This window comes from Pelecanus crispus, chromosome 4, assembly GCF_030463565.1.
Source record: "Pelecanus crispus isolate bPelCri1 chromosome 4, bPelCri1.pri, whole genome shotgun sequence".
In the NCBI taxonomy this organism is placed as follows: Eukaryota; Metazoa; Chordata; class Aves; order Pelecaniformes; family Pelecanidae; genus Pelecanus; species Pelecanus crispus.
The window spans coordinates 26658905-26686136 of NC_134646.1; the positions used below are offsets into that span (position 1 = coordinate 26658905).

The 27232-nt window shown below is 42.5% G+C and overlaps 1 protein-coding gene across 4 annotated transcripts in view; it reads left to right on the forward strand.

Moving 5' to 3' along the window:
* The first annotated feature begins 424 nt into the window (after nt 1-424).
* The window catches only part of SLC20A2 (solute carrier family 20 member 2), a 58397-nt gene continuing 31589 nt past the window's right edge, over nt 425-27232 (forward strand). For all 4 annotated transcript variants that reach the window (XR_012830997.1, XM_075708795.1, XM_075708798.1 and 1 more), the window contains exons 1-2: nt 425-448; nt 25685-26235. Coding sequence is in view for 3 of the 4 variants with exons in the window: in XM_075708795.1 (XP_075564910.1) it covers nt 25947-26235 (289 nt within the window). In the remaining variant the exon portion in view is untranslated. The remainder of the gene's footprint in view (nt 449-25684; nt 26236-27232) is intronic.

Here is a 27232-nt window from a genome sequence, read left to right on the forward strand (position 1 = left end):
GGTTTGCCCCGCCAGCAGGGCTGGTTTGGGGGAAGTCTCGCCACCCGCGCCGATGGCCCCTTCCGACTGACGGCTGCCCGCCTGCCGCAGCCCCTTTCACAGCTTCCCCGCGCGCAACCGAGGAAAAGGGGCGCGCAGCTCGGCGGGGCCGAGGGCCGGCGGGAGGAAGCGCCGCTCCCACCCAGCGACGGGGCGGAGGAAGGAGGCGGGAGCCCCGCGGCCTGCCGGCGGCCCGCCTGCGCACCGTCTCCCCGTTACTTAGCGGCCTTTACGCGGGACAGAGACCCACCTCCGGCCCGGCGGCGGGTGCTCGTCCGCCCCCGGAAGCGGCGCTTCCCACCCCCTACCTCCGCGCTGACCTCACTTCCTGCCGCCGCTTCCGCCCCCGGGCCGCGCCGGTCGCTGCCGCTGCCGCCGCCGCCGCTGCTGGGAGGGCGCCCGCCGGGCGGTGAGTGGGGCCGCGGCGCGGCACGCGCGCGGGGGCGCCCCGCCCTCGCCCCTCCCCTCCCTCCCCTCGCCCCGCCGGCGCGGAGGGGAGCGGGGCGGGGGGCGCCGCGCGGGGGGCCCTTGTGAGGCGGGAAGGGGCCGCCCGAGGAGAAAGCGCTGGCGGGGGGGGGGGGCGGCGCCGGCTCCGGCTGCGCTTGAGGCCCGGGGGCGGGCTGCGTGCCGCCGGGCCGGGTGGGCTCTCCCCTCCATCCTCCGCGGGAGGGCTCTCCGCGTCCTGTGGCCGGCTTCGCCCCGTCGGCGCCGCAGCGCCGTCCCGGCGGCGGGCTCCTGGCTGTACCGGGAGCGGAGCCCTCCTTCCCACCGGGCCTGCCCACCCGAGCGGGCGGCGCAGGGATGAATCCTTCCTAATCTGCTGTAGCCCTCGCCGGGGCTACTGGCCTCGACAGCCATCTGACAGCCGCTCCGTACGCTGCAAAAAAGCAGCGTGTCAAAACGAACCCGTTCTCTCCAGCTTGCTAAACCCAGCCGTTTCTCTCTCTGTAGCTAATAACGTTACAATTTTCCTCTCAGCTGAGCTGGAAGCACCGGGAAGCGCTTAGAAATCTCGAGCGGCTTGCAGCTCCGCTCGTATTTCTGGACCTGAGGTAGTGGCACAAGCGTCTCACAAACTGGCTTGTCTAGACAAAACGTTTTTAAGGAGAAGCAACAAAAGCAAAAGCTTTTCCAGGGCGCGTACCTTTTGCGTTCGCTAGGGTGTTAGAAGAATGCTGCTTGAGCCATGAGCGAAGGGCAGGTAGTTGTTTCTTTTCCTGGTTTAAGTACAGCTATGGAAGTTCTGTCCCAGCAAAACTATACCCTGTTTTGTTGAGGGGTTTATATTTTAGTCTTACAGTACAAGTATGCTTTGGGATGGGAGGTGCGCTCAGCTTTTGAAATTTTACCTCAGATTTCTGCAGTTATTTTTACCCGTTAATTCACGATATTATGTGTGGGGAAAAAGTGCTTTCTTTAATTGGCCGTAAAAAATCGGTGCCTAAAAGCAAAGGCAGATAGGGTAGAGACAATAGATCTATTTTGTTTGCGTCCATTCATAACAGTCGGGCTTGTAGGCACACATGGGGACAGATTCTCAAACTCTTGTGGAACTTTGTTTATGCTGAATTATTAGATGGCTTAGCTGGGGAAAGCTTGTGACCTTTAAAAAATTGTGCCAAAGTTATCTTTAGTCGCATTTATTTTTGAGAATGCTGTACAGAGGCAAATCTTTCTAGCTTACTCAATACTGTTTAAAAAGCTATTATGATACATAGATTTAGTGGTGCTGATCACACAAAGTGTGTGAAGGAAGGCTGTCAAAGCAGTTAAAACAGTTAAATAAGGTACCATCTATAAGGTATGCAAAAAAGCATTAACAGGTTGCTTTCAGTTGTAACTTGGATGTTTCTGAGAACCTGGCCACTCTGTTGTGTCCATGGGAGCTGCTGAACAGTCAGATCTTTGTAAACGCAGTCTTCAGATGGAGTTACAACTATGACCGTAATCTTATGTGAAAACTATAATCTTCTGTTAAGTAGTGGAAATGTCATCTCTCTCCTCATAACTAAAATGTGGCTGCTTAGGTTTTATACCCAGTGCTGCACAGAAGATCAAAGCTTTTCGGATAGAGCTTTATAAATTCTGTGACACGGCTCGAGAGGGTCTTAAATATTTCTAAGCTATGAGTGTGGCTGTGTTTGAAGCTGAAGACGTTATGAACTCTGTGGGCCGTGTAGTGAAAATACCTTACCCCGTGCCATGAGCATTTTGAGTTTCAGTCCAGTGTTACGTGCCCGAATAGTATGAATTGGCATGTGCTGGCTGAGCCCAGATGAGAATGTAGCCTGTAGCAGCTGCCATGGTGCCTTATAGCCATAAGAGTTACGAATTTCAGCAGCATGACGCTCGGGTGGTGCTAAACTTGCTCTCAGACTTCCCTTCCGAAACTGCCTGATCCATCAAGAAGACCCGCAGAGGAAGCCTTTGCCTTCGTCCGAGGATGGTTTGCAGGGAAGCTTCTTCAGCGCAGTGCAAAATTATTCATTGAGAATATTCTAACCGATGGTGAATCTTTCTATAATTTGTGTTTTGCATATATGACTAAGCAGCATTGGCCAAAAGCCTGGTGACAGCACAGGGCTCTGGAATGCCTCCCTGTTGCCTGGGCAGTTTATTCACGTTGGCTTACTTCCGTGAGCATAATCACTTCTTTTAAAGTCCTCCTGAACTCAGGAGTGCCACTGCTGTTGAGCAAGCTGAAATTATACACGCTGCAGAGAGAAAGGTGGGTATGTTGCAACTTAACCTCTCTTTCAGAGGAATTGAAAAGATTTTGGCCCAGCCCTAATTTCTACATTAAAGAGATTGAAAATTGTCACTACGTGCCTTCTTCAGCGGGGAAGAAAACGTGTTATTAACTCCATGGTGTCTTTGGCCTGTTATGCCTAAAGAGCAATAGCATTTGGAGGAGGCTTGCTGACAAAGTGCAGTCTTCAGTCACGGCTGCTTATGCTCTGAATCAGAAGTAGTGATCAAAAGGCGTTCCCTTTCCCCTCCAAACACTTAAACCATGTTTTAGTCATGGTAAGGAACCTGGGTGATGTCACCTAGTTTATTAACACAGTCACTCAAACAAAAAGGCAGCACTTGATCTTGTCCTTGAGACAGGGCTGCCGCTGAAGAGCAGAAGGTTTCAGTGCCTCAGGCCCCTGAGCATGGAGGTAAGATCCTTTACTTTGCAGCCCTGTTTCTTTGTGGCATAAGAGTTAAGGGCTAACAACAAGTTCCTTGTAGTCTAACAAGCTTTGTCAGAAATTGGTGTGGCCTGGGTCAGTGGGACTCCCTGCTGGCTAAGGGACAGATACTGAGTATCACCAGAGGTATTAAGGTATTGACTGCTGGCAGAACACCCCAAAGCCAGTGCAAATGTCTCATGAGAAATCTGATGTTGGGGAGTGGAAATTCCGTAACAGAAGTACAAGAAGGAAGGAGGAAGAAAACCCACGCATCGTGTTAAGAGCAAAAGGCTCAGGATTTTTTTAGGCAGGAAAAATCCTGCCTTAAAAACTTTTTTCCAACTCTCTGATTAAAAAAAAAAGGGCAATAAAACTTCTCAGTGCTCAGTTGTCTCTGTGAAATCTGTGTTTACAAGGAAAAGGCTAAGAACCTTTTTAAGAATGAAGGTGCTTTGCCTGATTTTTGCAAGGAATGTCTAAGCTCTGGGTGTTACTTTAATAAAAATAATTCCTGATCTTTTTATGGAATATCTAACCTCTGGGCGTTACTTTAAGAAAAATAACTTCAAACTCCAAGATTAACAGAATTGCTAAAAGGAGTTAGTTCTTAATGAGAAAAACAATAAACTGAATTTGGAATTTCTGAACCAAGCCCTCGAAGGCAATTTGTGGCAAAACTCCAGAAAAAGGAAAAAAAAAAAAAAAGTAATTTTTATAAAATAGCTATATATCTTCTTTCTCAATTGTAGCTATGCACTGCTTTGGAAAGTGATTCTTGCAGAGGCCTAGGAATGAGATGTGTTAGGAGGACTGGGTTTAGTTTTAATCTAACAGTAAAATGAATTAAGAATCCTAAAAAGGGGCTGCTCAAATTAGGGATTTGCTGAAATTGGAGTCTGAGAAAATAGCTTATGTTTGCACATCTGAAGAAAAACTTAGATCCTGAGTCTGCGAAGGTGTAGTCCCCTTCAGTTTCTGTCAGGCTGTCAGACTTGCTGGAACTGGTTTTAGACATCCATGATGCATAAAAGGCATACGTGGGTCTATAGCTTGCTCCTGAGAAAGATGGTGGTTTGGACAAGATTATAGAAACATTTGTCTTTTTTGTAATGGCATAGAATGAGTATTTTGAAAAGACTCGGCTGGCAGGAGGGCTGTATTACTTTCCAAAATATCCTCTGGATCATCCTGAAAACATAGTTTGTAATACACTCTTGACTGACAGTGTAGGGTGTGAAGCATAAATTCCTGAGCAGGAAAGATGTATGTTGGTTGTGCAATGGGAGACTCCATGTGATCTCGTTATTTATGGCGCTTCTCTCAGATGTCTTTCTATGACTCGAACAGCTGCCGTGAACTTTACCCAGCACAGAGTACTCGGTATGTTTGAATGACTCTATTTTGCCATTGCTCAGATCGTGGTGTATGCTCCGATGAGCAATAGGAGGACCAACTTCTGTGACACTGGTTGTAAAAACAGAGCAGAACTTGGGGAACCCTTTTACTGATTGGTGAAAAGCTTGAAGGGGAAAACAAGTAAGAATATAATCTTCCATAGCTTTGGTTGGTGGACATCAGGGCATGACAGCTGAAGGCATCTGATTTCTGTATACTGTAATATGGAAGGAAGGGTGGACCGACAGAAGAGAAAGACTTGCTTTTTCTTTTCAGAGGGAAGGTCAGAAGGGTAGAGGCAGAGGCACAGGCTTTTTCAATCTTACCTCTTTTCTTTATGAACATCTTGCTAAATGGCAGCAACTGTTGTTTGCAGAAACTTTCCCTTGCTTTGGTAAAGAGCTGTGGCTCGTTGTGTGTTTTGATATGTGGCAGTACCATTGCTAAAAAGATCCAAATCTACAGTCAGATGAGGCTTGGAATAATTGACGTTCTTAGCTCAACTAAATAACCAAGTTCACGTGATCTGTAAGTGGCCAGCGGATTTTTTCTTATGCAAAGTATGTACTGCTTGTACTGCACATTTATTTAAAGATAATTTTATCACAACAGATTGAGAATTCTAGCAGCCAAAAATACCTTTGTTGAGTCTGTTATACTTCCTTACCCAAACTCTGTTTTGGTGTGTGACAAACAGAAAATATCACACCTTTTTGACTTCATATTCAGTAAGGACCCAAAAGCGGTGAAAGCATTGTACTCAAGGCCTCCATGATTACTTTTGCCACTGCTGATGGGAGAATTGTTCTGTATCATTACTGTCTTCTCTTTCAACCTCAGCAAATCGTGAAATGCCAAAGGCAAACCACTCGATGGCTGATCAGAGGTCCTGGAGATGCTGGTATGGCAGTGCTCTGATACTTGTGGCTTGGACCACTGTTTGAGCATTGCCTAACAGCACTGTAGAAGTACGCAGTTCGGTATGTCGTCTTTACGCATGTGAGACAGAAGAACAGGAAAGCATTTATGGCCTCTTAGAAAGGAGGTATGAAGATAATCGCTGTGGAACAGAGTTTCTAAGACTGCTGCGTAACTATTAAACAGCATGGGGAGGTCATTGAGAAGTTTGGAGTGGGACTATTTGACTTCCATTAAGAGACCTGTGATTTTATGGACTCTGATCAGTATATGATACTCAGATAGCGAAGAAAAGTTGCATGTGGTTGTATTACTTAATAAGCTAACAGTTGGCAAAGTGGTGCCTGTTACCAGTTCTGTTAATGCTATTTTGATCATTCAAGAGCTCCATTTGTTTATGAATCATAGAATAGAATCATAGAATCGTTTAGGTTGGAAAAGACCTTTAAGATCATCCAGTCCAACCATTAATCATCCAGTCCAACCATTAATGTGGACATAGGCTGGGACAGGAGTTTTCTCTCGACTGGTTGCTTGCCTGAAGATCCTTTTAAAGAGGGACGAAATGGTGTAATTTTCTTTTTGGTTGAGGCAAAGAAGTATTCTCTTGCCATATTTCACCAGTTCCAAGCCCATAATCAAAACACTTGTGGTAAAACAGTGACGGCTATGTGGCGTTTCTCACGGATGCTGTAAAAAAACTCTGTCGTCTCCTTGGGGGGCCATCTTCCCATGAGATACCAGCCAGACCTACTCTCCTAAAGACTTTGGGATTAAGAATCTGTGGCCTGGGGTCCAAAGTTTTAGCTCCAGAGGCTGGGAGAAGAAAATGCAGCCCAAATAGTTACTGAAAGCAGGACTATGTTTTGGGGAGACAAGAAGATCCAGAACCTCAAGTTTGCTTTAAGGGTCTGCTGCTTGCATACTTCCCCCCCCACCCCCCTCCCAGCTTTTGTTGAATGAAGGTGTGGCTTTATAGCTTGATGCGTCTTGCAAGCGTTGTGTGAGCAGAAACAGCAGTGACTAATCGCACTGGAGCTTTAGTAAGTACTTGGCATAATAATAATGATGAGTATGTCATGAGCTCATCCATAAGTAACAGCATAGGCTAAAGTTACTGCATAGAGGAACCTGCAGCCCACAGGAACATCAGCCAAGAGCAAAATGGGATTGGTTTTGCTTGGTTGGACAGTGTTGTTTTTTTATTCAGGCATGGAGACAGGAGGGGAATTCTTTGCTCAGAGGGAGAGGTTCCTGTATGACCTTGAAAAGCCCAGCATGGTATGCTTCTTGTCAGTTCTTTTATAACTAAATCTCAGGGGGGTTCAAAGAGCACAACACAGGGCAAAACAGTGTGCTTATAAGGGTGGCAGCTTGGAGTGGAGAGCATCAGAAAAGTGAAGCCTGCAAGATCTGGAAGTGGGTAGGGCCTGGTGGAATTCTGCTGGAGATGCCAGCTTCCAGCAGATCCCAGAAATTTAGTGTATAGAAATGTTGCTGGATAACTGATAGAAGTTGCTAAGTTGTTGCCTTAAAGGCCCTCAGATGATGTTCCTGCTCTGTAACAGAGCACAGTATGGCAATGGGAGTTTACGGTGCAAAGCCGGGCTGGAGCCCTCAGAAAGGGAAGAGCGGAGGTTAATAGCTGTGCTAGTTCCCATAGTGCAAGAACAAAGGGATGCTTAAATGAAATTGAAAATCAGTACATCTGAAGCCTGGCATAATTATACCACACAATACTACTGAGGCCAAAAGTTTAGTTGGATTCCAAGCAGACCTGGACATTTATATATATATAATGACAGTGTCCAGAGTTGCAATAAATAGGATTAAAAATAAATTAAGCATATAAACCTTCATGCTAATTGATGAGTTCAGGAAGGAATTTCCCCTTTGGGTGAATTACATCATTGTTCACTACCAGAACTGTTCTCTCCTCTGAAGCATCTGGTCCTGATCACAGGAGGCAGCATTCTCAAACAGATGGACCAGCAATCTGACCTGTTGTGGCAGTGCTTAGCTTACCCTGCCTGGGTAAGATTTGTTGAAAGGGTCTGAGAAGCACTTTTTTTTTCTTTTTTTAGGGTTTTCTGAGGCCACCTGTGCTGCAGTGTATGTCTACTTTTCAGTTTCTCATTGGTGAAAGAGGACAACTGTTGACAAAGTCTGTTGACCAAGTGCCTTTAACGAATCCTGAGAAGTGCCTGCTAACACATCAGCAGCAGCCCACGTAAAGATGGAAGCTGTGATGGGTACATAAGGCATTGCTGTACTGCTCCATAGGTTAAAAAGTAGCTCTGTGAGCAGCTGAACTAGTGAAGATGAACGTTTCCTGCAGCTTTCTCAGTTTTGGTGGCACTGTGGTACCTTAAACATCTTCACTTCTTTCTTTCCATTACACAGCAGTACTGTTAGCGTCCCTGATTTTTCCCAACAGCACAGTGCCTGAGCAGCCTCTCACCGCCTCATAGTTCTTGGGTATACTTAATCAAAGCATGATGTCTCCCTGATGTTTGTGAACCGGGCATGATGCTCAGGGGGCTGCCTCGGTTATTTATTAGGCAAGCCTGTTGTAGGAACTGAGCATGTGTGAAATCTCTGTCCTTTTCCATCAGATTAGGTTGAAATTGGCCTTAATTTATGTTTCTGTGCGTGGAACAGTCAGTGTGGTTATGTAACCGTTGTTTCCTTGGGAAACAAGGAAAAATACCAGTCTTCCAAGCAAGTTGCTGTGGAGTACTTTTTCTCTCAAAGCAATTAGGTACATGAACAGTTACACCAAATAATTGAGGTACGTATGCCTTTAAAACATGCACTGTTTAATCTTAAGACTTTCCCCAAGGTATAAGGGGGAAGGCGTCCTTGCCAAAATACTGTAATTGAGTTAACAGTCCAGGAGGTTTCTGTGTTTTGTTACTGAGCTGCAAAATTCTTCTGCTGGTGTTGGCTGCTATGAAGATCAAAGTTAGAAGTACCAGGCTGCCAGTAAATTGTCTCTTCAAAAGAAAACTGAAAATTCCTTGGTTGTTTCAGGTGACAGCCAGCATCAGATCTTTTTGACAACCATTAATCTTTTTCTGCAGTTCTCTTTCTGCATGCAACAGTGAGCAGCCTGGATGTCGTGTAGTCTGTATGGTGCATATACTGAGTGTAGACATCTGATTAATGAGTGAGGATGTCGATAATGAATTGAATTACTTGTCCGCAGTTAATTTCTGGTGCTCAGAGAGAATATGGAGTTATGATGATTATGGAACAGTGAAATTCTGCTTTCTGTTTCTTGTATACAGTGATCATCACGATAAAAGATTAAGGATCACTGTGGTGTAAAATAATTGGATGGTATCTAGACATGTTCTGGATGTCCTGCTGACGGGGACATGTGTGGCTGCCTCAGCTTTTGAGCTCTGTAAGCTCTTGAAATCTGTGATAGTTATCTTTCCTGAGTAGGCAATAGCATGTTTCTCAATAGCAGGCTTGATCACTGAGGCACAGGCTTTCAGGACTGTTTGCCTCCTAAGCACTTTTGAGGGTAAGGACTTCTTCAGGAGTTCAGAATTGAGGGAAAATGTATTTTTCTTTGACACATAATCCCTGCACAGCAAAGACATTTCTGTCCGGTTACTTAACAGCTATTGTTTCTGCAATACCCAGAGCGTTGTCAGAGGGTTTCTTGCTTTGGCCGCCCAAGGCTCTGTTATCTTCTCCACTGCAATGTGCAAGAATCAAACCCAAGATTTTTGTGCTCAGACAGGACTCTGTCCCTACAGCTGTCCCTTGTTTCTAGTGTAAGAGAGCCGAAATGACCCGTCATTTTCCTGGGAGGAGCTGGTAAAGGACTATGCCGTCTTTCTGAGGGAAGTGTGCCCCGTGTATAAAGCGTGCTGCTGTCAAGTGCTTTTGCAGAAGAAAGGAGGAATGATGGGAGGTGGAATTCTGAGAATTTGAGGTGGTAGCTGATAAGAGGTAGGATCTGCTCTGCCTCTGCTAGGAAGAGATTTTGGTGCTGATGTTTATGTAAAGATGGCCTTAACCCTAAAAGGGAGACAGAAAATTGCTTTCATGCTTCTGTCTTGCTGAGAGCTGGCTGGCAGAATGGTTTTGGTGCCTGCTTATCTGGCCTGAAGGCTTCCTGGCTGCGACGGCTGCAGAAATCATTTCTCCTGCACCCCCTCGTTCAGCTTTCGGGCAAAATCACGAGGCAGGCAAATGGTTTGGGCTGCTTGTTTGGACGCAAGATGGCTGTGTCTCCATTTTGCAGATGAGTCATCCCTCCGCCTTTTTGTTGTTAGACTTTGAACAGTTGGCTTCTGGCCCGCCTGATCCCAAGTTTTGGATGGCAGAAACAGATAGGCAAGTCCCCTCCATCCCAACCCCAAACTTTATGACATGATTTTGGGGACAAAGACACATTGAAAATACCTTAGGCCTTTGTCACCTTTTGGTTAAACTGCTGTAATGCAGACGAAGCATCTTCCCCGGTACCTGATAGCGTGTAAAAATGCAAACGTACCGTGGAAGTTGTGTAGATTAAAGAGTAGTGGGGAAGGTAGAGGCTTACATCTTTGGTTTTTGTCTCAGTTGTGGGCTAGAGCTCTACTTACTTGGACAAATGGGTCCTGGGTAAAGATAACTCGCATTGTTTTCAGTAGCGGATAAGTTAGTAGATGGGTCAGCGGTTTCTTTTAGTTGAGCTGGCTGCCGCAGACTAGTTCTGCAAGCTTGGCACCTGATGGTGTTTTCCACAGTATTTAAGGCTAGTCGGTACAGGATTTCTCCTGCTTGTCATATCAGAAACAGAGGTGCAGACTGGGAGATTTCATTGGTTACCCGTTTTGGCACACAATGTTTACATACCTAGTTTGGCAAAACTTTGCTTTTGTGAAAGGAACTCTTATTTCCTAAAAGGAACTTGAATGAAAGTTGGGATTTTATTAAAGACACGGAGGCATATTATGATTCATCTTTCCTTGCTTCATCCCTGTGATGTTTCCTGTTTTGCTTCTTGAGATACAGGTGTCATGATGAGGAGCTTCTCAGAAACAGAAGTGGATGATGAGTGGAGATGAAGAAATCATACATTTAAGAAGTTGGCTCAAGTTTCCGTTACAGGCATGGAAAGTTTCTGAGACCAAGCCATGCGAGAAGAACATGAGTAAAGAAGAGGGAGATGTAGACCCAGACTTTCTAGAAGGGATTGCAGGATTTGAGAGGACGCTGCACAAACATCACATAGTTTGCTTACTTATTCATTTACCTGCACCCCTGGATTGTAATACTTTGTTTGCATATCTGTTTGGAAGTTGAAAAATCCCCTCACATCTGTGTCTTTAATATGATCGTGGCTTCAAGCTTGTTTTAGGAAGAGCAGAACATCATTGTAGTTCTTACTTGTGGATTAGATAGCTGCTGCTTTGTACTTGAAATCAATTTCGGTTTTTTGTAGGAACGTACATTGAATATGGAGATGATCAGACCATGACTGTTACGAAATAGGAAATCAGGGGGTTTGCTTGCATTTAATAAACAGCCTTTGCATAAAAAGTGTGACAGGTGCCTCGGTAAAAGGAAAAAAAAGATAGTGCTAGCCCTCTAATTTGAGTAACCTTATAATGTATTGTTCTTATGCTGTCCTTAGACAGATGTCAGAATCAAATATTCATCAGTTCAGTCATTTTTATTTGACTGTTGGTCACAAAAATATTCCAGATAGGTAAGATTTCTTGGCAGGGCTGTGCGATTTTAAGTGCAGATTACTTAGTATTGAGTTAGGGGGGAGCTTTTTAGGAAGGTAGTTTTTTGAACATCTTGGCTGTTATGTGAAGTATCTCCAAGGAAATACTAGCCATGAAGTCCAGCAAGTTACGATGCTGTGAAGAGACTTAATTGTAGTAAGTCTCTGATACCAAGTTACTAAGACTTTGACATATATGTATTAAAATTTTAACATTAAATGTAATTTCCTATATTGGACAGTGTTGCTGGTAGAGGCAAAGAGCATCTTTATGTTTATGAACTCTTATCTGGTGTTTTATGCTTAATAAAAGGCTATGGTTATTTTTGCATACTGACTGAATATTTGGCCTTTAAGAGTATATAATTAGATGGAAGAGTAAAAGCAGTTGTTAAAGGACTGTTTTTCTAATAAAAATAGTTTGAAATCATATAATTTCAGTTTCTTCCGAATAGATGTGATTAGTGTGTTGGAAATAGTTGTACAGTGGATATAAAGGGAACGGTTGAGAGGCAGTGGCTGAGAATGTCCAGCTACTTTTGTAGTTAACAGTTATATTTTTTCAGTCTCTTTACTTAGATATTTCCATATAATTGAACAGCTAAATTGCAATTGGATAAAAAAAAACTATTTGCACTTAATAATATTCATATTTTAAAATAGGTTTTATTGTACTAATTGAAGTAAATCGCAATGACTGTGAGAAAATCCTAGCCTATATTATTACTTTGATAGAAATTTGAATATGGGATAGTATTGTCTGTATCATATAAAAATGTTTCATGGATTTTTAGCTGCTGAAACTGAAATCAATAAACTTTAGTTACTGTTGTTGACTGGAACAAGTAAATCTGCACATTTCTGTTTTCTTCGTGTTACCTCTGCCTCTACGTTCACCTAGTGTTTCTTCCAGCATTACTCTTTCATGGTATTTGCCTTCTTTAGATTGAGCCGTGAGGCACTCTCGGTGTGGGTTTTTGCATGTTCTTGCAGAAGACTTGCTTGATGGAGAACTGTGCCTCTGAGTTTGTGCAATTACTTTATGTTTTCTGAATAAACCCTAGAGAATTCCAGGCAAAATAAAATCCCAGGATTAGTAGAGTAGCCAGTGGGTCAGTTGGTAATTTTTTTCATATTTTAAATATATTTGTCAGTAACTGATGACTGTGTTTTAAAGTAGATGCAGAATGGTCTTCTGCACACCTGAATTTCATGTTAAATTAGTGGCACCAGTGTATCCCAGATAGAATGTACATCAGTGAACAATGTGGTCTATGTTCTGGATTACTTTGGAGAATGGAAAATACTTTTTGCTTGGTTGAGAAATTTTAAAACTGGGAAGGATTATGTTTATTTTAAAACCCTGGTACTTAAGATTTGAAAGAAACACACTTGTAATATAGCCCAAATTTATTGTAATCTGTTTAGTTGTTTGTATTAAATGATATGATTCAAAGGTGTTCACGTCTGCTGAAGTTTTAAAGAAAACAAAACCAAATTGCGGGAGGTAATTGGTTAAATGCTTGGAGACAGTGTTGATTGAAATATTAAGCCCATTTTGGGAATAAGTATTCTACCGTTTCAGAGCAACTGTTTACTTCACATTTTATTAATTTGATTTAATTCAATATCTGGTTAATTCAAGGCTGAGGAACTGATTGACAGTTGAAAAAATGGCATAATTAATTTTCCCTTTTTAATTTACGTGCAGAAGAGATGGAAGAGGAAACGACTTCTTTGACTTCTGAAGGTCTCGGTGACCAGAAACAACCTGTTGTTTATTAATTACAGATTCCTTGTTTACTTCTTTAAAAGAAAAAATATTTTATATACTTTTTTCCTGGGTATTCAGTGTTCTTTATATGATGATCCACTTGCTCATTTGTTTTATAGTTCAGTGAGTGATTTTTTTTTTTCCTTATCAGTATGAGAGGTAGACTGTGGTCCCTGCCAGGTCTTGCAAGAAATGTGCTCCACATGTGCTTCCATACTCCAGAGGACTCTCTTCACGTGGCATGGTTGTCATACCTGGCTGCCATAGACTTAATTTTACTTATTTTTTTAGGTTCTTTTCTCCTTTTTGCTTGATTTTTTTTTTTCTGATACTTCAGCTCTCTGGGAATTTGCATGCTGCCTTGGAGCAGTGTGGCTCTTCTCTCAGTGCTTGTATGGAGCGGAGAGGTCTGTGTCAGCGCTGTGCCATTCCCATTGTTGGGTAGGTCACTTTCTGCGAGGGAAATGCATAGGTCTGGAGAAGTCCCCATTCAAGCTGTGGTGGGCATAGCAGGGTCTTGGCACAGCTAGCTCTGATTCTTGCCCTTCTCCAGAAAGGCAGGGAAGAGGGAGGATTCCTCATGGAATCCCCTTTGCTGTTCCTGACTTCTCAGCAGCATCCATGCTATCTTTCTTCTGGGCAATGTCGGGGTGCTGTAATGCATCACTATCATCAGCACAGCTTAGCTATAAACACCTTTTTCAGAGGATGAGGCACTAGCCACTGGTGCTGCTTGCTGGTGCCACATACTCAAGTATCTTCTGCTACCGTAATGACTTTTTCTTCTCTTTATAGCCTCTGTGTCAGCCAGCAGAGAAATTCTAGTTGTTTGAGCTCTTGCCACAGGCGAATACCCTCGTCAGTTCATTGGCGGCTACATGTGTCCCATTATCCTGCCTGTACCTTTAGGAAGACTCTTTGTGCTCCACCTGGACGTAGGCACTGGACCGCTGAAGCACAAATGCTAATGTTATCAGGGTTTGCTCTCCCAGGCTAGGAAAAGCCCAGATAAAACATGGAGCTATCTCTCCATGAGCAGTAACTCACCTGAGGGAGAGAGTTCTTGATAACAAGATCCCTGACCAAGCCACTGTATTAAGCTGGTTTGTAGGTCCACTTTTCCTATGATTTTCAGCACTAATTCTCACATGGGAAGCATCGGAGAGCAACATTTTCCTGTGTAGAGGACAAAGCCTAGCTTTTCTTGACCTGCTTCACAGGACCCCATGCCCGTAGTAAGTTCTCTTGGAGGTGTTCACTGAGCCAAGAACCCTACTATGGGATGTTCTTTGGTGTGTTGCATTGGCGATGATTTAATTCCTAGCCAATATGACAAGGCTGTTGGCCACCTGTTTGCTCCAGCAGCATCGTCAACCTGCGGTGAAGCAGCCAGCATGTTAACTCTGCCTTGTAGGTGGAACTCAAGGTTTTTCTTCACCTTCATGCTCCTAATGTCTCTGGCAGCAAGGGAGATGGATGTGGACCATTACATGGACTCTGAAGAACAGAGATCAGCAGCTATTGGACTTTGGGGGGGAAACAGGCCCGTTAGTTGGCAGGTACCATTCTTTGCATGGTCTCCAGACAGTATTAGGCACAGTCACCAGCCTCCTGGTGTAATATTTGGCTCCTATTCCTATGAAATGAAGCCAAGGTCACAGCTTTCATTGCTGTTTCCACCTTTATATCTTTATTACTGCAATGCTTGTAGGGAAAAAAAAACCCAAAAAAAAGAATTTCCATTGCCACAATGTATTGGTCTCATCTACTTCCACTTACTCCCATAACCCCAGTTGGCACCTCTCAGTGTCATCGTCCTTCCTCACTTTGGCTATACCCCTGGTCCTTTCCTCCTTTTGGCATTCAGCTAGCTCATTTCAGCAGTGCTTGGTCTTCTGTCCTGCTGGCCACACTGATTTTGGAGGTTGTCAGTGAGAGCCAGCCAGTGTGGCTTGGCATGTTGATAGCTACTTGCTCACTCCAGGTCCTTTTGAAGAGAGCACATTGCTGGACTCAGGGGAGCCCCAGCCATCTCTTCTGGCTCAACGGGAAAAGACTCCACAGCAGTTATTCTCTGAAACCCAAACCAAAATGGAAATGGCAGGCAATCTGGGGCTGGAGGTGTCAGGTTTCCTTTATCTGAAAAATTCACATTGTTAACTTTTGGCAACCACACTCTGGCTTTTTACCAAGGGGATCTTTGCATAAGCCTCTGAATTTGCAAAATGCGTATTTTTGGATTGCCACAGGAGTGTTTCATGGGCAGTTTTTATGTTCTGTGTAAAGTCAGTATAGGTCCATTAGTAATTCAGAATAACGCTTCTTGAGTTGTCAGCAGTAGCTGGGGCTTTTAGAAATACTTTGCCCATGCTGATTGCTTTCTTCAGATATGGGGCTGGGGAGAGGAAATGATGGATTAAGCTCAGGAAGGCTCAGAGCAGCAGTTCACCCCTTTCCTTGGGCTTAGTATGGACATAGTATGCTCAGTCTCCCATGAATCAGCCAGAATCACGGGCGATACGAGTCTGGTTCCCAGCATTAACTGGGGCTGTGCTTGAATCAGCGCTGGCCAAAGCCTTGCTCCTTCAGGATGCATTTGCTGCCTTTGAACTCCTGGCTCGGCGTGGGCTTGTGCTGTGGCAGGGGTTGGAGCCAGCCTGGTTCTCCCAGGCCACACAACACCCGGAGCCTGTGTCATCCTCTGTGCCAGCCTTGGCCTCTGGCACTTCCAGTTGTGGGTTCCTCCTCTTCGGTTTCCCAGGGCTCGCTCACTCAATAGACAAGTGTGATCTCAAGCAGGGTCACGTTCTGTAACATGGCAGCTCTCCCTGTGTGCCTATGCAAGCACACCCAATTTACCTCAACCATTGGGAGTGGAAGGTCTCCTAGCTGGGGTGGGATGTCCTCTTTGAGAGCCTGGGGGCTTGCTGGAAAAAGGTTTGGGCAACAGTGTGACAGAGTTCAGAGCCATCAAGAAAGCCCATCCAAATGGTTTGCTTCCTTAGAGCAGAGGAGACGCTCCATCCCTGAATGGCAAATGACTTCTTAATTTTTATGTCTACCACATTAGACTTTCCAGAGAGTCCCTGAGACAGTTTTTCTTGGAGTGAAACTCGGATGCATCTCTTCCTATTCGGAGATTATCCTGATAGATAACAGAATGTGTTGGAGCTTGCTACCTAATATGCAAGAGCAGATGTGCTTTTGTTGGTTGGAGCCGGCTCTTTCCAGCTTGAACTGTGTTTGTAGCTATCTGCAGAGCAGACATTCAGAGTTTTGTTGGTATTCAGGCACAATGGAGTTACTGAAGCACCCAGAAATGGTGCTGTGTTTGGTAGAGCTGTGTTAAATATCTGTTAGCCTCAGGGCTAATTTCCAGGTAATGATTGGCATGTGGTGTCCTGCTTCAAGTCCCTCATGGTGTAGATGGTCACAGGGGCCTTCAAAACCAGAAAGAAGGGCGTTGCAAGAGCTGGATTTCTTTGTGATATTTGCGCAGTCAGCTGCCACCGATTTTCATTCCACCTCGTTAATTTTATTTTCTTTGTTTGTAGATTGAGGGGAAATAAGGGTTCCCAGGCAGGGTCAGGGGCACAAATACTGATAAGGGAAACAAAAAGTCCCCAGTTCCAGCTGCTTAGTAGCTCCCAATTTTAGAGTACCAGCAGGTCTGTGAAAGCTCCAAAGCTCCCATTGCTGGTCAGTAACTTTATTTAAGTTGGCACAACTTAACTGGAACAATATCCTGCAGCTTTCGGATGTTTTTATACAATAAAAAAATTTCTGTTTCTGACCAAATGCAGTTTACAGGTATTCAGGTTCCAATTCTTACAAGTTTTTATGTTAGAAAATGATAATCATCCCCCATTATTTTCTAATCAAAATGTATGTATTTTAAAGTAAGTATAATCGCTTAAATATGTAGCCTTCCCATCTGAAAGGCAAAAAGGCCAGTTACATTTGATACAAAAGTTACATTAAGTTGCAAATTAACGGTGTTTTAGTGGTTACTGGTAAATGAGAACCTGGGTGTCTTTCAGAAAATAGCTGATGCAGAAATGCAAAACAAACGGGATTTAAAATTAACTATTTAAATTGCATGTCCTATTACATTATTTAAACCAGAATATAAATCTGCCTAGCATGGGTTTGTTGACTCAAAGAGGGATCTCTCAATTGTGGATTTACCAAAATAAATTACAATTAAAAAAAATTATGATATCTGATCAAGTTTGTAATATATAATATTTATAATTTCTACAAATATTTGATTTGATGGGAACCAAACTGGTGCTGCCATTGCCAAAAGCCAATCCTCATCATTTATTTTGTGGTCGTATAAATTTTCCTTTGCCTGCTTCTTTAGTGGTATCCCAAATTGTAACTCTTCTTAATGGTCAACCTATCTTGGCTTGAATTTTCCCATGCCTGAGGTCCACAATGCTGATTTAGCAGAACAAAAACTTTGAAGATATTTCCTTTTCTCTGTGCTGTTTATTATATCCTTTGCTTCGCATGTTGACCAAGCTCTGAAGCTTAGGTCAACAAGAAACCACCGTTGTGGTCAGGCTGGCTCGTGGGAAGCGGCACTCAAACAGTTCCAGTTTGTTGTTCTCCTGGGTCCAAGATGATTCCCACAGGTCAGGCCGGCAGCTTCTGGCTTTTGAAATCGATGTAGATACCTTCCACGTAACGTGTCCTGCCGACAGTCTTTTTACCTGTGTCTGCACGCTGGTGGTGGTTACTCTAGGCTGCGTGAACGGTCCTTTAAGGAGAACCAGGGTGGGTTTAGTGCTTACTCGGAGCATTTGGGTTTGAGCTTTTCCAAAGCAGACATCAACAACTTGTCAGCTATAAAGAGAACATGAAATAATATTTGCGGTCTTTTTTTTACTTTATAAAGTTACAACTTGTCAGCTATAAAGAGAACATGAAATAATATTTGCGGTCTTTTTTTTACTTTATAAAGTTAAATAAGTGCTCCAAAAAAGTTTCTGTGTTTGTTTATTCACTTCCTTAAAACCTTGGAATTCAGACCTATAAATACAGGCTGACTTCATGTTTACAATTATGATTGCTCTCACTTGAATTGATTGACGCTAGTTGTAAAAAAAAAAAACAAAACACCCAACAAAAAAACCCTCCACCCCAAAAAAACCCCAAAACAAAAAAAAAAAAAACCCAAAAGTATTAAGATATGTTTAGATCTGCACGAAAAGATTAGTATTCTTCTTGTTAAAATATGTTGCTTTTGTACATAAGGGAAAACCAGTGTGAAAGTATCAATCTCTCACTTTTCTGAAACTAGGAAGCCTGTTTGCCAGCTATTAAAAAAGTAAAAGGAAAGACTTTACAACCAGACGGAGGAGATGTAGCTTTTCACAAAGTTAGCAGCTATATTGCAAGGTTAATAGTAGTTGGGTATTGACCTTAAATAAAGAGTCAGCATTTCTTACAAAGAATTGTGGCCTGATACTTAGAATTCTTTTTTTATTGGGGATTTTTAATGTCATTTCTGCATTGCAGATTTCTAGCTGGAGTTTTGCCCTAATTCTTTTTAGGAGATGATGTAGGCTTAGTAATCCATGTGAGTTTTCTTAAGAAATGTAAACCACTTTTCAGATTTACCAAATTATCCCTGAATATCATCTGCAGCTGAATTTAACCAATTTAGAACACTTTTGCCTCCTTGTTAAGAAATATCCTTTATTCAAACTTGAAAAATAGATGGGGTAAGAATTATGTTTCCAAGTCTGTGTTTACAAATCTAAATCAATGATTTGGTTTTTCTCAAATGTTCAGAATGCAGAAAATTTACCAATTTAAGTTTATTATGCTGGAATATGATGCCATGGCTTTGAGTGACTCAGAATGGAGTAAAACCCAACAGTTAAATTTAAAACAGTTAAATTTAAAACGTCATTTATTTATAAACCAAAAATGTGTCCAAATAAATTTGCATCTATCAGATTTTTAAACTGTGACAATGCATTTTGATTTACATTCCTTCTTGCAGAATAAAATGGCTTAATTGCATTATATAGTATTAAAGCAAATATTTTATATAAAGCTAAGCTGGGTGCTTTTAGGCAAACATTATTTTTGCCTTGACATACATGCAAAAATGTTTCCCACTTAAAGGAAAGTGGTTGAAAGAATTTCGATTGGGTAATTTAGGTTGAACTGTTGAAAGCAAAGTTGCTTGCTTAGGCATCGATCCAGTCAAAACTCGTGCACATCTTTAACTTTCTGCAGTCTGTGTAGCCTGTGAGACCTCTACTGACATGGATAAAGTAACAGGCATGCAACATCTTTACCGAATTGGATGTACGTACCCTACCGGCACATGCGCTTGAATCAAGCGTGCGTTTAACTGTGCTTGCAAGTAGAAGACCTGGGGCTCCTCAGAGATTACCTGATCGCACCAAAATGCCCAGCTGGCAGTCAAAAATGAGGTTTCCTTTCTTGTCTATGCCTATGCTTGGGGGGGACAAAAAAAAAGGAACGCTTTGTTGCTTTTAATATGAGCTTCATTGGATTGGTTTGTCTCACTAGTGCAGTCGTGACGCAGTGTTGTGTTTTATCAGTGCCCACCCCCAGCAGAATTCTTTGCTTAAGAGGAGGCAGATTTTCACCTACTGAATAAGACTCTGGACTCGCATTGATGCTTCTCGGTGTTGTCTTGTGTGCTCTCCTGTGCCAGAGTGAATTTTATCCCCGGACTGCCTGGTGTAAGTTATAGCCTTCTTTCTACCCTCTGGAAGTTTGCATGTTCAGATGTGACTGTGCTGAATGATAGGATGTCTATTTTAGACTTCAGCCTGCATTTCCAATCAGGAGGGCAAGTTGCTGGAAGAACTTAGCTCCTTTTTCTTTTGAAACAACTTTTAAATACTGGGTGTACTGGGTGAGTTTTAAAGATTTTTCTGCATGGTTTGTTGCACAAAACATGTTTTCCATAACCATGAACACTTGTTTTCTCTGAATGGATCTTAAAAAACTGTAGTGTTGAATCATAAAAGCCACTTGTTTGTTAGAAAGACTTTGTTCAGTCACTGAAGGATCAAATTGTCCTTTAGTTAGAGAAAAAGATACTTATCAGCAAATGCACAACAAGGACTTGTTGATACTTTACCTAAGGTATCTTGTTTGTAGAATTACTGTTTAAATGTGACTGCTCTCTGTGTTTTTAGTGAATGTTTTCAGCAACAGAATCTCATGCTAAATATTTTATATGCATTTTTGACCTTTCAGTGGTGGGAACAGAGGTTGATAGGGACTAAGAAAAGGAAGCAACCCCTGGAAGTTTTGGGAGCTGGTGGTGACAGTCCCTCTCTGCAATGTTAAGCTGGATGGGAGTCCTTGGAAAGCTATCGACTTCAGTCTTGTTTCCATATCAAGTAGTAGCATGAAGTATGCTTAAACACATGTGAACATGTTAAAATAAGAACTGACTGATACAAAAGCTGCTTCTGTGGATGCGGTAATTAATTTTTTTTTTTTCCCCCCCTTAAAGTAAGTCGAGGGTGCTTTTTGTGTACTGGAGCATTAAACTTGCATCATGCTTGGCCTTGTGACAAGTCCTGTGCATGTAATTTAGAGCCATATAGGGATGTTCTTAGTCTTGAACCACTTGAATTAATACCACCTTTCATATTATGAGTGTAGTATTAGTAATTTAAAGCAGATAATTTGTGAGCCTTGTGGCCTGAGCACGAACTGGAAACGATAAGGACTATTGATGTGAATAATGTTAGTAGCTTTGGTTATAAATCAGGCTTGGTTTCTATGTAGTGCTGTGTTTAGTACCAGTAGACTGGAATGCCAGATCTGGTATGAGTTTATATACATAGGCAGGAAGCCTGACAGATTGGTTTTATATAAAGAACACCACACAGAAATTAGAGAGGTATGGAATAACCTTCTAGAAGGTGCTGTCTGGTAAGCATTTTAGACAGACTTTTCAGCCACTGGTAACTAGAAGTGAACCTGCCTGTCAGTACAAATTCAGTGCCACTGTCTATCATGAAAAGTCTGCTGTTTTCAACATTGCAGGGGAAAAGAAATCGTCCTCCCCTGTCTGTCACAATGCAAAGTGGAGTAGTTGTAAGAGTTATCTTGAGAAATGCTACACTAGCTGCTGTCTTTTGATTTTTGCTCATACTTGGGCAACAACAAAACAGTTAAAACCAGGACCTTGTGGAATCTCTGTCCTGTGCGGAGCAGGAGAAAAGTTTTCAATTGCAGCATGGGGCAACTTCTGAGAGCAGAAGAGCTGCATACAACATGATTTATATATAGTATGAGCTGCATATGGGATGATTTATATACCTTTCAATGTTTCACAAGTACAGTAGGTTCTTCCCTAATTTTCTGTGAAGAGAAGATTAAAGGACATTTATGGGACCTCTGTTTGTTTCCTTTATGTCACACAGTTGGATTGCTGGTGGGTAATGCACTCTGATTGCTTCCCTAGACTTTGAACTTTGTCCTGAGCTTTTATTAACCATTCATCCCTGTTGTTAGATGTTTCTGTGTTCTCTTTAGCAGCAATTTGTTTGCCAAAAAAAATAACAACCGACAACTTTGTTTTTCAAATTTCGTATTTTTTTTTCACTAAAAACTTGTCTAGGCTTAGAATTGTACTGTGAATAGTTTCCAGAAGAGCTTAGTAAATGTCTTAGTAAATGTCCATATATAAACATGTCTAAAATGATCTCATGGTTCCCAGGAGAGCCTGACTTTTTCCTGAGGATTCACTTGTCGTTTTGCATGAATCAAGGTGCTTCCTTACCCAGGTTTCGTTTTTATCTCTCTCTTAGGGAAGAAATAGCACTTTGTGTTGACAGAGTTATAGCAAGATGTTTAGCTAGCAACAAAATAAAGTCCAAGGGGGGTGTCTGGATCATCTGCCAGCGAGGCAGAGGGACGTGCTTAGCATTTCCAAAAATCAGATTTTTCTTACTGAGGTGCAAGTTCTGTAAGTTTCTAAGTCCACTTAAGCAGTTAAAAGCTTCAACTTAGACCTCCTAAGTGTGATATTCTAAGTATGGATCATAAGAAAAATGTATTAGCTAAAAATCTTGCCTTAACACAGAATTAGCTTCTTACAATTTGAAATTTCATCTTTATGCATTTCCCTTCGTTCTAACAGCCATGAGAGATGCACGCTCCAGCTTCAGGTCCTGCAGCTCCCTGGTGCTAACACAGTTCCCCTGCCCTGCTAATGCCCAAGGGTGAGTTTGCAGCACGGCCACCGCAGTGCAGGCTGGGCTGGTTCAGGAAGAGTTATCCAAAGTGTAAATAGGAAAATGAACTTTTCCAGCCAGAGTCTGCTGCAGTAGCATAGCGCACCGGACTACAGAGGCCTTGGCAGAGAGGCAGTATTGGTCCCACAGGTAAATGGGACGATTTCCTAGAGTCTAGCAGGTCCGATTGAATTGCATTTGGCATGCAGAGAGGCGTGTTGATGAAATATAAATGAGCGCAGGAGAGAACAGGCTAGTGACTTCCAGCTGTCACGCAGAAAGCAGAAGGTCTGCCATTCCCTACTGTACGGCATTTTTTCCAGTTTCTTTTTTGTCCCAGTAACAACATGAAATACCACAGGCTCTTGGGTTAGATTAGGTGATGAGGGGCATAGCTCAGCGTGTCTGAGCATGCCAGATGTATTTTGGGCTCTAGAAAGAAGCATGCTACAAGATTTAGTCTGTATTTAGTCATCCTACTTCGCAGGATATTTTACATTTCTGAAAACTTTCTCAGCAGAGATGTGCCGCCTTTTTTTTTTTTCCTTTCTTTAAATGTTTAACATCTCTTAAGTTATTTAAGGTTGAAGGTAGTAACCCTAGCCATTCAAATGCTGCCTGCATGTTAATTTTTAAAAGTGTGTTTATTCCCTTTCCTCTTTTCCTTTTGACTTTCATCTTGTTAGAGACAAGGCTTGTCCATTGCTGTGCTTTGTCACTTGTGCAAACGGAGCGGATGTCAATCAAGCCTCCCAGGTTTTGGAGGAAGCTCTATTTTGAACTGTCACCTTGCATAAAATGACAGGAGGGGTGACTTCTTACTTAAGACAACCTTTTCTCCCAAGGCCGTATATCCCATTTCACAGGGAGGGAGATTATGTAGCTGCCTCTCTGAGCCCTTTGCCAAGAGCCCTGCCAACAGGCTTTGGGGCCTTCACACGGAGGTTTAGGAGCACACATAACACACTTGAAGTCTTAATTTCTTTGGGACCATCTGGAGTTCTTCCCGCACCCCTCCCAGGGAAGCTAATAAGGGCAACCTTGTGACTTAGTGGTTTATTTTGGAAGCTGCAGGAACTTGCTGTGGCTGGAGGAGCCAGATTTGGCAAACGTTGTCCCGTGAACTCCGTTGCAGTGGGGGAATGTCACAATCCCCCTGCTCTTCCTTATTCCAGAAATTTGGTCACCGCAGGAAATTGGTAGGTTGGTTGACAAGTGGCAAAAAGACAGATCTGTGTTGGGGAATAAGGGTGTGCTTTCATCTTGTGGGTCCAAAGGAAACGGGTCTTTATAATCGCAGCATCTGTGGATGCATGCATGGATCTCGGTCCGTTTTGCCTGTTTTCAGGAGAGGAAACTGGGGCACAAAGGCTAACTTGGCAAAGGTACTGTGTAAATTCACGCAGGATGAAGTGCACTTCATCTCCTAGCAAAAATCTGATATACATAATAGAAATTTTTTAACAAATGAGTTTAATGGACTTTTGTCTTCCTTCACAGGCAAACAACTGCTAACTGTAATTGTTTCTTCCAAATATTGTTAGCCTTTTCTGTCTGTCAAGTCCTTTACCACTAAATGGGCTGAGTGCTCATGAATTATAAAAAGGCAACAAGTCTTCAAACATCAAAAATGCATTAGTGCTTCATTTTCTCATGTTATTTCATAGTATAAAAATCCTTATACAAATGTTTTTAGTCGTTAAGACCTTCCAAGATGTTATTTTAGAGTGTAAGGCATTCAAGGATTGATGTCTGCTCCATGTCTGAAAAAGACTGGAGCAACAGTTGTTCAGCCAGTTTGGAGCCTGGAGAAAGACAGAGGGTCATCTTTTCTGCTGAATATTTAGGAAAGGCACCAATCCTTGACATCAACTTAAGGGTTTTCTAGGAAAGACTTATGTATAGATGTGGTATTTTCCTGCTGGTTGTTCTCAAGGATTGAGTATCTCAGGAATATGCAAAATCTCTTTTAATTTTTAATTTTGCCATTATTTCAGAGGTTTCAGAGACCCTTCCTCCTTGCTACCACAGGACCTACATTGCATTGGGGTCACCAAAAGAAATTAAGCATGGTCTTGAAACTGTGGATGTGGGTATATTGCATGAGACTGAAGCGTCTGTGGGGAAACTGAGAGAGAGCAGGAGGTGGGCTTGGGGCTTTTCATCCGATACCCCCTGATCTCTTGAAATGCTTCTTAAAACCTGTGGAGTTGGCTGATGGATATTTCCTGCTAAGTGTTCGTTTAACCCCTTGCCACCTCCAAAATGGCACTTTTCTGGAGCCAAACAGCATGGATAGGAAAGCAGAGGGTGGCATGGGACATCTTCATGGTGGCTGCTAGCAGAAGAGAAGCAGCCCTCAGAAAAGGCAGATGGTTTGGGCAAATTTGCTTCTAGCTTTTGACAATCTTGACATCAGTGTGGGCCTTATCGCTCTGCTTAGCAGCCTTTTGGATAGTGAAGTTTTTATTTTTTAAAGTCCCTTTCTCTCTGTCCATTTTTTGGTTTGAAAGAGCTCACTCTTTTTTCAGATTAGACTAATGAAGGACTAATTAAGATGTAATTCAAAAGGCAATCATAAAACTGAAACTATCAAAAGAAATACTAAAAGATACCTATAACAATGACTTGTGTAAAATAACTGTTAGTAATTGGTAACCATCTACAGGAAAGAGGAGAGAGCTCAACTTTTTAGTTAAACTTTTTTTACAGATTTCTCTAGATCTGTGGGGATACATGGGAATATTGTGATTATTGTGCTGTTTCAGCAACTGAGAAGCTGTAAGAAAACTGTATTCTTACTGCATGGGATGTGATAACAGCAATAGATTAATATTAATGTTCTTCAGAGTATTTTCAGTGACATTTCCTAGATAGACATATAGATAAAACCATTTTTCAAAGGAGTGCATCCCTGGCTGCAGCTGATAAAATGTTGAGATGTCTGCTGAAGGCCGGTGCAGCTGGGTGATATACATCAACTGGGAATCAGGCTGTATGGTATGGTCTATATATTCTACATGTCTTATATTTACTGGGTGCAAAGAGCCAAGAAGAATCCTCCTTCTAGCATGAGGGCTTGTCGCACTGCTCGGTAAATTCAACACAAACAAAACCCCCAACCTTTCTAAATCCTTTTATATTGCTCAAAAGATTTTCTCAGTCAGTGATATTGCAAGAAACATATTGCTTTGGAGGTGACCTGATTTTAACCTTTTCTGAATTGCTTTATGATTAGAACAGTCACATGCCGAGGTAGGACCCCATTAGTGGGTTTAAATCATCTGTTTACTTCTGAAAACGCGCATTGTTACGGGCTCCGCTGAGTGTTCCCCCCCCCCCCCTTTTTTTTTTTAATTTTCTTTTCCTTTCTTTTCTTTTTTTTTTTCTGTTGCAGGACAGAACATCGCAGTTGTACCGGTTTGGGAGCAAAATATGGAATGTGTTTCACTGCTGACCGAAGGCAGCCAAATGAACAGTATTTATAGTAGTTTGAAAATCAGCAGTTAGCAGTTTCTTCACATTCTAACACTACCCAGCACTTTCCAGAGAGAACTCATTGTTTACAAGAAATCTGCTTTCCAAATCCGTTGCGGTGCCCTCCAGCCTTGACTATTAACTATTTGCAAAGGGGAAGCTAATCTACGGTTTGGGGAAAGATGGCAATGGATGAGTACCTGTGGATGGTCATTGTGGGTTTTATCATTGCTTTTATTTTAGCCTTTTCGGTTGGTGCAAATGATGTTGCCAATTCTTTCGGAACGGCTGTGGGCTCTGGTGTTGTTACTTTACGCCAGGCTTGCATTTTGGCTTCGGTTTTTGAAACCACTGGCTCGGTATTACTGGGAGCAAAAGTAGGAGAAACAATTCGGAAAGGTATCATTGATGTTAACTTGTACAACAACACTGTCCCGCTGCTGATGGCAGGAGAAGTCAGTGCGATGGTTGGTAAGTAATACTTTCCTATTCCAGGTAATGTTCATTGTGTATTTGTCATCCTGTTTGTTGTGAATATTGTTATTAAGTGTTCCCATCTTCTGGACTTGCACGTCTGGTTTTGTGTGAATGCAAGGGCCCGTATTCCTTTTCTAGTCTCCTATGTTTTTTAAATGCTTCTAGTCATTTACATTTTTCAATGGTTCAGCCATTTAACTAAGCAGAAAAAATGTTTAACATAATGGATCATATATATGTATTCCTAGGGTACTGAAAAAATTATTTTTGGTATTTTTATGATGGTCAATGGAAAATATGTAAGCATAGCATTTGTGACTGTACAGAAGATCCTACAGAAACAGCAGTTTGCAGTGAATACATACAAGAAGGAATTATGTAAATCGTTTTTAAAAATTACAGAAAATCAAAACATATTTGCTTAAATTGATTGTCTAGCTGAGTGATTGCAATTAATCATACACTTCACGCTTGCCCATGGCAAAACTAAAGGAACAGTAAAGAGAGATGGTCACACATTTGAGGTCTTTTTAATTTTTCCGACTCAAACCCACAGCAGTTCAGCGTCCCTTAGAGTGCTCCGTGTGCTTTTGTTTGCAGTTAAATTAATCTCCATTTAGAACAAATAGCATATTCTGAGGTAAGTAACATTAAGCCACAGTATTTACTCTTTGTTTATATGCAAGAGGCTTTGTGAGCTTTTGGAGAGCTCCCTCAAGGATCAGTAGCAAACCTGCTTTTAAAGGGCAGGAGACAGCAGGAAGGAAACCCTTTCACTGTGGGAGAGGCAGCCCAGGCAAGGGGCCAGCCTGCCCATCCCACCACTGCTTCTTCAGTCCGGCAGGTCCGTGGCATGCCATGACAGGGTGATGTGATTTATACGAGCGTCGCAGCATCCTCTGCTTGAAAGGGATGCTCCACTCAAAGAATTTCTTCCTTAAACCTAACCTAAGTATTATTTCCACCTATCTTCTCTAACCTCCCCACAGTT